Source organism: Podarcis filfolensis, assembly GCF_964270895.1.
Source record: "Podarcis filfolensis genome assembly, chromosome: 5".
Lineage (NCBI taxonomy): Eukaryota > Metazoa > Chordata > Lepidosauria > Squamata > Lacertidae > Podarcis > Podarcis filfolensis.
Window position 1 is genome coordinate 58466922 of NC_139608.1, and position 10707 is coordinate 58477628.

A 10707-nucleotide genomic window follows, 5' to 3' on the forward strand; every position below is an offset into this window, starting at 1 on the left:
CTATTTCAGTCTTTGCTTACCTGTCAAAGAACCATTTGTCAACGTCACACATTATTTCCCCTCATGCCTTCCCTTTTTTTCCTGAAGCTGAGCGGGGAGGGGAGGCGGGCGGAAAGGCTAGCACTGAGGCGAAGGAACCTTTTCCGGCATTGCAGGAGCCTGGCAATCCTCACCCTTAACCACATTGCCTTGGACTGCAGTCAACAAGCCCACCTCTTTCAAGTAGATGCATTTAGGATCGGGGGCGTAATTAAAAGGGCTTTTTTCTTCTTCGCCTCCTTCCTCTCCTGCTACTACCTCTTTCCATGCCGGTTTCCATTTCTCTCTCACACACACACATACACTGCCATATTCTGAGCACAGAACTGCTCCAGTTCTACTTGATCCGGGGAATGTGTCTCCCTGATCTCAGCTGGCATGTGTAAAATTAGCAGGATATTCCAAATATGCCCCCGTCAGATGCAGGCCGATCCAGATCGTAACAAGCAAAGGTTTTGAAGGGAATGATAGCAATACAAACGTCCTACTGTTGAGCAACACTGTCAGCTGGAAATCTGCGTGAGGCAAACCTGGGCGCAATTCCACACGCTTTTTGTTTTGTTTGTTTTGTTTAAGCAAATAAATGAATGAAAGGGGGAACCCCAATTAAGACCTAAATTGCCCTTTCCTCCCTATACGTTAGCCCCTCCTTCCAACATCATTCCCGTTTGGCTTCTATGAAGCAGTCCCTATTGATGAGAAACTCCCATGAAAAACCAATACAAGCACTGTATGGTGCAGGTTTGTAAGATCGGGCCTTTTCCCAGCCAGGCTTTTCCCTATAGGGAACCAGTTGGATGTGATCGACTTTCGTCTTACATACACACTTTGACACGGCCAAAAGCTGAGGTGGCAGCTTTTTGATTGTTTTTGCTTTTTGTTGGGGCTTTTTCCCAATTTACCTTTTTAAAAGCTGTGTCAGAAAAAGCTGCAAATGAAAAAAATGTAATATATAAAAAAACAATTTTGTGGTAACATGTTATTCCAATTAGAAGCATTAGCGCTATACTTTATACACCCCCTGGGGTTTGGATTAACAAGCAGCACCAAAAGAAACATTATTCCTTACCTAAAAGCACAAAGCTTTGCCTTAGTTTTTGGACTCAAGGAAAGTGCCGTTTGGACAGCACAGGTTTCCAAAAGTTTCAGTTACAAGATTATTAACTCTCAAGTCTTTGCACTCAGACCTTAGAACATTCTCAACGGTTAAAGAATACAGCCTGCCAATTTTATTTTATTGTATTTTTGTTAAGTTTGGAGCTTGTTACCTGCTCATTAGAAGGGCTTTATGGCTATTGCACATGCAGGGATCATGATCCAAGCCTGTTCTTTTTCCAAAAAAGCACTAAGTTCATTGCATCATTTAAAGGACAAGGGTGGTATATTAATTAGAAGCAGCAACCTAAAGATGGGACGCCACAACACTTTTTTGTGGTCATGTCAATGCCAATGCTTTTCAACGGCTCCAACCTAAGAGCAGCGTGATAGGTGAAACCAGATGGACTGGATGCAAAGGACTGAGTCTTTTATAGGAGAAAGAGGGGTTCCCCAGTCACTGAGGCTGTGGCCCTTTCTTATATATTTTATGAGGCATTCTTTCCCAAACAGCGTCCCTTACAGCGGGTTACGGCGCATTTTGAATTAGGTACGAAAGCGGCTATTTCCCTCCGTCTCCCACAACACACACACACACACTTTTCCTGATCAAAACAAGAAGTGTCTAGCCGCCTTGAGGAATCCCAGAAGCATGCACAACAATATGGTTATTATCGGCCTGATATTTGGGGAAGAAAGTGCTAATGGGCAATCTGGTGTTTATTTTGAAACTGCTAACAATGATTTTTCTTGGGTAAAAAAGGCAAGTGTGTCTGGGCACACGGTTGAGTGGGTTTTGAGCAGAGGCTCTAACAGATGGTGTAGAGCTATAGGTGCGCTTTCTCTCTCCGGCGCGCGCTCTGTCTCTCTCTCTCTCTCTCGCCCCCCTCCGCTCTCCAGACTTAGGGGAACCGTCGTGCCTGACCGGACTGTGAGCAGCAGCAGCAGGAGGAGGAGGAGCGGCGGCGGCGGCGGCGGCAGCAGCCTGGCTGCACCAGGCAGCTCATGGAAAGGCTTTTCCGCTTTCTACCCGCTCCTGCCCCTCCCCCAGCCCAGCCTCCCCTGGAGAATGAGAGAGACACACAGAGCGAGCGGGGAGAGAGAGAGAGCTCTCGGCGCGCGCTGCTTTTTGCCTCGCAGGCTCCCCTGGAGAGCTTTCCCGCGCGCGCCGGCTTCCCTTCGCTCAAACAAGCGCCGCGTTCAAGGCTCCTTCCTCGAGAAGGCCGCAGCCGAGCTGTGCGTTTCCACAAGCCCCTAACCACCTCGCACAGAAATCGGTGCTTTCCTCTCTCTCTCTCTCTCTCTCTCTCTCTCTCTCTCTCTCTCTCTCTCTCTCTCTCTCTCCTTCCCTGCCTCGCCTGCTTTGCCTCAACGCCCCCCCTCCCGCTTTTTCCCCTTCACACAGCCTGGGCCTCAGCCGTCTGTGCTCCATGAGGTCACTTGCTTCCATTCCCATTACTGCGGGCTCTCTCTCTCTCTCTCTCTTTTTTTTTTTTTTGCCTCTTTTTGCAAAGGGGGCTGTGTGAGGTGGGAGAAAAAAAAGGGGGGGAGGAGGTTGGAAGAAGAACCGCTCGAGGCACACGAATACATGTAATTTCCAGGCCCCGCCATTCACCGCCTCGGCCACCACTCCTTCCCCAACACCAAGTGTGGGGAAGGCAGGCATCTCTTCTTTCTTTCCCCCCACCTACCTACTGCGTTTGCTACCCACTTTGAGCCACTTTTTTGCTTGTTGACAAGGCCACGGTGGGTAGCTCGCGCGTGTCCTTTTTCCCAAGGAAAGCCTGCAAAAGTCCTCGTCACGGAAGCGGGGACATGGCCTAGTTTCCCCCAAGTTGTCTAAAGCAGGTACCAGTGTGGAGAAGCCTGAAGAAATATATGACACCGCAGACATAACAAGCAGTCAGTGGCTGCGAATGTTTGTTGTTGCAGCACGCCATATAACTTCTGGTGATTGTTACTTCGCCTCTGATGAATCCGCGTATTTAGATGTGATTTATTTTTTATTTTGTAGCACCAACAGAAATCCATAAACTGTCGGTTCAGCGCCATTGACTCTTTGATCAGTTACTGGGCTATCTCTCCCCCTCCCCCTCTTTCCTCCCCGTCAGCGAAGAGAGATTAAAAGCCTGTATTTTCAGCACTGGTGCTACTGCAAAGATCCGTAGCTTCAATTACCAATAAAAGTGTGCTTGAAAATGTTAGCCTCTTTCCTTTCTCTCTCCCTCCCTCTCTCTCTATTCAAGAGCATCAAAACTTGCAGAGCTGCCTATAGTACCCTCTTAATTAGCCTACAGCGATTTCCGAAAACATTTAGCTGCTATGTACAAAGGAAATAAAAAGTCATTGTCAACTCGAGAGCGCTCCAGAGTTTAAAAGGGTGCCTCTCTGTAACCTATTGAAATAATTATTGGAGGGCACAACGCCTCCGTCTTTGTCAGAGGACTGGGGTTTGCCTGTCAGGTTGGGTTTTCTCCAAAAGAGCACCATTCATTTAACTGCGGAGGGCATTTAAATCTAACCCTATTTTTGTCAAGATCGCTATAAACTTTCTGGTGAGGAGAGGAGAGACTGCTTGGAAGCTTAGGCGAGCTGGAATTGTGTCCCAGGCCACATATTCCCAAAGCCCTGCCCTTTGTTTTTGATACCTTTTACATTTTATTTTTTTCTTATTATTTTTCAAATGATGCCAAAGAAAGCAAGTTTCTCTTCGTGCACCATTGCAAGGAGAGACAAAAAATGCACTGGGCATTTATTTACAGTACTAAACACCCCCGGAATTCTCTATTTTCTGAGGGGCACAAGTTCCCCTCGTTTACATGTGTGGAAACATTATCTTTTTTTCTGAAAAAACCGGGAAAGCAGCAAATGACTCTCTCGGGAAAATAAAAGAAGATTTAAAAGTTGAGCCATCCAGTAGCTAACAGGCAGCTTTTGGGATGGGGGGGGGGCAGTTCCTTGCCTTTAATTGCCTTGGAGGAGTCCTGATAACACTGTAGTTATCCTCGAGAAAGTTGGCCAAGACAGGTTAAATAATTTAATAAGGACCTGCTTGTAATTATGTTATTTACAAGGGATGACAGAGGTTTGAGAAAGAAACAGGAGCTGATCTCAGGGAAAATGGACGGGTTTGGGTGACCCCTGGAGCATAGAGCTTGAATTATGGAGATGGGGGACTGCGAGGTGAATCCGGACTAGTGGAGAACAAGATGACTTTTCACCTCAACACATTTAACTTTTACATCCCAAATAAACGTCTCGCGAGACTAAATCATCCCATTTGAAAAAGAAAAAGAGAGGGCAGAGGAGAGGAGGAGGGAAGGAAAGCAGCTTCCTTCGATTCCAGCGCGTCCGGATTAAGAGACAATTTCCCTTTTTGTCATCCGTTTTAACAAAATAATCCCCCAGGTTGTTTTAAAATAAAATTGAGGGAACACTGGAGCAGTTGCCCTCCCCGGTCACTTCTTCTTTCCCTGATATCAAGCAGATGGAAATCTGGCATTAAAGGGCAGCGCATTCATAACAGCTTCCTGATAGTAACAGTAATAATAATAAAACTAGTTTGCTTTCGAAGTATTTGTCAACCGTATGGGAATTTAGCTAACATGTCAAGGGGGCTCCGGGAAGGATAGGCGTGCCATCAAGAGCCAAGGAGAGTCCCATTCCCTCGGAGGTGGGAGTCAGACACAAACTCAGCAGCTCACACAACTCTTAAAAAAGCTTAAACTTTCTCACCTGTTTGGTCATGGAATCTATTAGCCGAACGTACAAATCCTGTTCCGTTCTAACTCCTGCGTATGGAGGAGGAAAAGCAAAAACAAAACGAGAGACCCATTTATTGTCAGAAACGAAGTGCGTGGTGAGCAAGGCAAAGCTACACAGATAACACAATGGCTACACGAAGACACTCAGCTGGACGCTGGGTGCAATAAAAACGCATGTGAGAGAGGGAGATTCAAATAAAAATAATCTAGTCTGCAGGTTGTCGCTGCCTAGCATGTATGGCCACAGAAACATGAGACAGTTGCCTTGACTGAGATAACTGAAGTATGCATATGTTTCACCAGAGTGGCCTGCGTTATCATAAAGTAACCCCCCCACCCCACCCCAAAGACAACACAAGAAATAAACGTTGATTGCTCGGGTTTCCGATCCCTATTTCCCTTTGTCAATATTTGCCATCCAACTTCCTGATTCTTTTGGTGTGGGATCATGTACATCTGGCATGATGGAGCTAGGCAGTCACAAGAATTAACATTAATTTGCGAAGCTGGGTTTGGATCTCTTAAAAGTGATGTTGTGCTGGAGCAGATATTGATTTTGGGCATTTCGCTTGTTTGTGTGTTTGTGTGTGTGTGTTTTAACTTTCTACTTCAAGACCAGCCGGTTAATCATGTAAAGTACCATTGACTTATTGATCGCTTATGTTTTGTTTTCCTTCTATGCCATAAGAAGAGTCGTGTTCACAGTCATGTAATTTTAATCTCAAAATCTTTATATCCTTTGTTTGTTTTTTGTTTAAAGTGCCCCAGAAAGAGGGTAGCAATTTTCGTGCATATACAGGTAAAACAACAACAACAACAACAAGGATGCAGCGAGGAATAAAAACTTACCATTACTGTACAATAACTGGAGTTTATAGTGAATTCCATTGTTAGTTTTTTCATTGTTTGGCTCCTGCAAGTAATGATAAATAATTGCTTTTAATTGGTTTGTGGGGTTGTGTTTTAAAAATGCCGTAGCTGGACTCCAGCTGCCTATAGGATCAGATTGCTCCAGCAGCAGCAGCTTCCCATTAGAGTGTTTTGTTTTGTTTATCTAGCTTTGTTTGGGACCGGGAAAAATTGACTTCTGGCTGCTGAAATATGCCGGTTAGGTTAAGGCAACTTTGCAAACCAGTTTTAGATGCCAATCCCTGGCATCAGAACTTGGGACACTACACGTGGTTCGGATGCCTCTAGAGTCCCGTTAGAACTGCTACTGTCTAGGCAAGGCGAATGTTATATTTAATCGTCGGGATCAGACTTATATCACATTATGATTATTTTATTATTTTGTTATTAGTACTATTTTAAATGATGGGGTGGGGGCGGGGAGGGAAGGTTGCATTTTTTTATTAAAAACTTACTTTCTCTTTTTCCACAAAGTCCACAAAAGCAGTCCTTTCAATCTCCACTGGCTGCCCCTGCCTGTCGTACAGAGCTAAGACGAAGTGGAAAAAATTGGATTTTCTGAGATTGGAAGGCGGCTGTTTCTCGAAATGTGCCCGAGCCAACCCCACACCGCTGCGGGGAGAAAAAACAAGATAATTTCTGGGTGAGAGAACCGGAGGCACCGGAGAAGCAAGAGAGCGCAGGGACTTGGGGGTGCGCGGGTATGGGGAGGGTGGGATGGACGGGTTCAGATATGTAGATAGATGGGTAGATGGAGAGATATCACAAAAGAACACACACACATTGGGAGATTGTGGAAATTACTTCTGGGGGGGGCGTTGGGGGAGAAAGGAGAATTTCTAGATTTGTCACTATCGCCGTAATATGATGTAATGAGCAGGGAGAGAGCATGAGAGAGGCAGGCATGTGGGGTGGGGGGGGGAGAGAAGAAGAAGCAGCAGCAGAAAGAGAGAGAGAGAGGGAGACATTGAAGCGGAGTTCAGGGAGATTGTAATTGATATGGAGCATCGAGGGCGATTTACGGCCGGGATGCTAAGCGCCAAAGAGAGGCGAGAGGGAGAACGAGGATAATTTGGCACACGTACCTTTGCGCGGCTGTGTTAGCATCCACAACCCCAGCTGTATGCATCCATGATCGGACTGGGTTCATTCCACTGCCCAGCGGTTCTTCTTTCATGGTCGTCCCACCTCGTGGTATATTTTCCTGAATCCCAAACATTAAAACAATTTGGGGGCAAAACCAGCTCTGAACCAAAAGGGGCTAAAAATAATAAAAAATAAAAAATTGTGGGAAATGTCAGATAAAGGGGGTGGGGGGTCGTAGTTGATGGCTGTTGTTTTCTTTCTCTCGTGGCGGTGGTGGGGTTTGTTTGTCTTGTTTTTTTCTTCCTTTCTCCTCTCCCCCCCTCTCTCTCGCTCGCTCGCTCGCCTCTTTCTCTCCCGGTCTCCCACTCTCCTTGGCGCGAGCGGAATAGAAGAGATGACTTTACTCCCCGCGATCAGTAGGAGGAAAGCCCAGTTCAAGTCGTCTTTCCGTCTTCAATCTGTCCTGTATTGGCACGGCATAAACAATATACTGAGCAGTTCTACTTGGATGGCGTTCCAGTTTGGAGGTTTAAAAAAAAGAAGAAGAAAGAAATAAACCAACAACAGACACCAAAAAAACACACACAAAAAAACCGGAGAGGTTGAAACAGAGGTGGGGGGAGAGAGGGGGGAAAATGAAGTTTTTTGTTGTTGTTGCTTTTTAAAAAAAGTAGGAAATACAGCCGCCGGTATTGCGAGGTTGCCTTTGTTTTTCCCCCCCTTTCTTTCTTTTCTTTCTCTCGTTCTTTAACAAATAAATAATTTTTGTTGTTTGTTTGCCGAGGCTTCTCAACGTGGTGTCATCCCTAGTAAAACAGCATCAAAAAACCTTCAGGACACTGCTGAATCGACCACTTCTGGCAAGGCTCTCCTGCTCCAAAAGACAAATAAACGAAAAAATGATTACCATGGAGGTGTTCCTGGACACAGGAGAGCTCGATGAGGGGCCTTTAGCGTCTTGCAGAATGGATGGGAAGCGTACAAAACTCAGCCCTCCATCCCCTAGGAATGGAACCTTTCCCGGGAGCCAAAACTCTAAACCCCCGGGAACGGCGCTGTCAGATTCTGACGTGCGGGAGGCGGGGCCAACACCATATATGGGGGGCAGAACAAATCCTCCCTTTAGCCGAGAGCTCCACAGCTTGTTTAGTTCTGACTGACTGCTGCAGCCTCCGAGTGCAGCGCCACGCTGCCCCCCTCCCTTATAACGCAAGCGTTAGGGTGGGCTTTTTATTTTATACATACATATATATATATATAATAATATATATGCAAGCAACACACACGCGCGCCGGCAGCCAATGAAATTAGAATATATATATATATATTAATAAAAAGGGTGGGGGGGGAGAGTCGCAGCACAGGGACAGCTGGAGCGCCTCGCAATTTGCAAAGAATCACGATCGTTAAAAGACTAGCACGCCTCAATATAAACAGAGCGGTGCTGGATGTTAAACACAAAACCTATGCACACACACACACACACACACACACACACAGACACAAATGCACGCTGAAAGGGGGAGAGAAGAAACGGGCGAAGAAGGTGCGTGGGATGTAGGCTAAAGCCATCAGCGTGTAGGTGGCCAGGATCCTTCCTTCCCAACCCCTACACACACACACACACACACACACACGGGCTCTCTCTTACAGCAATCTTTGGGGGTGAACCGGGGAAGAAAGGGCCGTTCCGACAAGGTTCCGTGCGTTCTGGAAAGTGAATTGGCCAGGCTGCTTGACTTGGCTGCATTAAAATACACACACGCACACGCGCGCGCACACACACACACACGGTCTCTGGTTTAATTTTACGAGTCAAGCCCTGGAACGATTACAGGTGGTCTGCAAACTGCGTACAGGGTGATTAGTGCGTGTTGACCAACTGCAACGAAGCCCCGTTACGTTTGGGTAAAGGGCAACTCTTCGCCGGGTCCGCAGGGGCGCAGGCATGAAATGCAAACTTTCTAATAATATTCGTGGGGAAGGGTGAACGCCGCCCAGAACAATAGCCGAGCCCGCCCATCCCCCCCAAAGAAAAGGCCGTCTTGTTTTCTAATCCGCTCCTATTTTTATGTGTATTTCTTAAAAAAAAAATCAAGAAACACAAGCCTCCAAAGTTACGCTCCTACTGATGAGGAGCAGAGAGGAAAAGAAACCCGCGCGGCGCTCTTTAGAATCCCAATCAATGCCTGGCAGTGCTTTCCAAGTGACGCGGTTTTTTTCCTCGCGTTTGCCTTTTAGCTCTTTTCCGGTAACAGGTTAGGAAAGGCAGATCACAGCATCTTTGAAACTTGGGTTTCGAGGAATCGTTAGAGCTGTGTGCGTGTATTTTTGTGTGTGTGCGTGTGTGTGTTCAGAGAGGTAAAAGCAATGGGGAGATGAGCACTCAAAAGTGCTAGAACTGTAGGATTATTGGAGTTAAGAGTGAAATGGCTAATTACTTGTGAGATGGGAGACACACCACTGACAGCACGAGGTGAATTATTCCTGGAAAGAAAGGGGGGAGAAAGAGATAGGGCGCAGGGTTTTCAAAAGGGCAGTTGCTTTTTCGCAAGGAGGAGACCTTGGGTATACTATAGACAAAGGGGTGTCCCGGATACTCTTCTGCAGAGACGCAGCAGATCCCCTCCTCCGCCCCCCCACCCCGTTTGATTGTGTGTGTACATATGAGCCCAACAAGGGTATTGAATATATATATATATATAAACCTTCCCCCATCTTGGGTGGGTTAGGACTTCCTTTTATGTGAATTGGCAGGGGTATGTACGTTAATATTTTAATTAATCGGTGAAAATCGAAGTCCGATTTGTGTTACCAAGGGACCCCCGATCCCTCCTCAAAGGGTGAGGGGGGGGTGCGCGGAAATATGTGTTAGAAAGCAATCTATTTTGCTGGTGTTGGGGGTTAATGACTATTGCTAAAGATAAGTGAATTATCAAAGCTGTTGCTCTACCCGATCTCAAAATCCATTACATTGCTGGCCGTCTAATTAAATACGTAAGTATAATAAAATCATATTTTATGACTATTTGAGGGTAATGAGATTAGTCTTTAGAAGCGATCGCCACATATTAAAGATGCCACTGTCTATAGAATGTTAATAACCTTAAATCAAAGTGTATAGAAACTATTCACGATAAATTAAAGGGGGGATCCTGACTCCATAATAATAATCAGTGGGTACCGTGGGGTAGATTGAAAGATGTCACACCTCTTCTGAGCTAGACTTGCAAGGAGAACTAAAGTTACAAAACAAGTTGGGGGGGGAGAGAAAAATAAATGTCTCATTTTCTTTTTCAGTCCCCTTTTCTGTGTGTTTTGTACAGTATATATAGACGATAAAAGCTTCTTGGAGTCATTATGGACAAAATACTATTGTCTCTCCCGGCTATCTCTTTTTTTAAAAGATACTTTCGCACCGTGGGTCAAATATCTGATCAGGACCAATCTGATAAAAATATACCCGAAGAAGGTTAAAGTTGCTCCTTTTGCCTGCACTAACAAAAAGCACCATGCTTCAAACCATTTACAGTATCTTTAATTCAGATTACACGCGCCAAGGCGATTTAAATCTGATTACCAAATTAGATGGTTTTAAAACAAATCCTTTTAAATCTGATACTGTTGACTAAAGGGGGAGAAGGAGGGAGGTGTATGCGTGTGTGAGAGGGGGGTGAAAGTTGCATAAGCCCCCCATCACATAAGGTAACGATCCTGCCCCAGAAAGAAAGGGGAGTTTTAAACCTTTTTGACAACAAATGCAGCTGCCCCGCTATTTTGGACGATATTAAGCGAAAATGAATGCAAATCTGTG

At 45.7% G+C, this 10707-nt stretch overlaps 1 protein-coding gene across 27 annotated transcripts in view; it reads right to left on the bottom strand.

Moving 5' to 3' along the window:
- Positions 1-10707, bottom strand: part of EBF3 (EBF transcription factor 3) — a gene marked incomplete at its 3' end in the record, with an annotated part of 186100 nt that overhangs the window by 157352 nt on the left and 18041 nt on the right. For 5 of the 27 annotated variants that reach the window (XM_083616943.1, XM_083616937.1, XM_083616941.1 and 2 more), the window contains exons 1-4: positions 6893-8065; positions 6263-6419; positions 5748-5811; positions 4870-4925 (exon numbers count right to left, since the gene is read on the bottom strand). In XM_083616943.1, the coding sequence (XP_083473069.1) occupies positions 4870-4925; positions 5748-5811; positions 6263-6419; positions 6893-7026 (411 nt within the window). In that variant the 5' untranslated portion in view covers positions 7027-8065. Of the gene's footprint in view, positions 1-20; positions 851-1108; positions 1246-1307; positions 2578-4869; positions 4926-5747; positions 5812-6262; positions 6420-6892; positions 8077-10707 lie in introns of those variants that run through there. The other 22 variants (XM_083616936.1, XM_083616935.1, XM_083616945.1 and 19 more) reach the window with 12 other exon arrangements.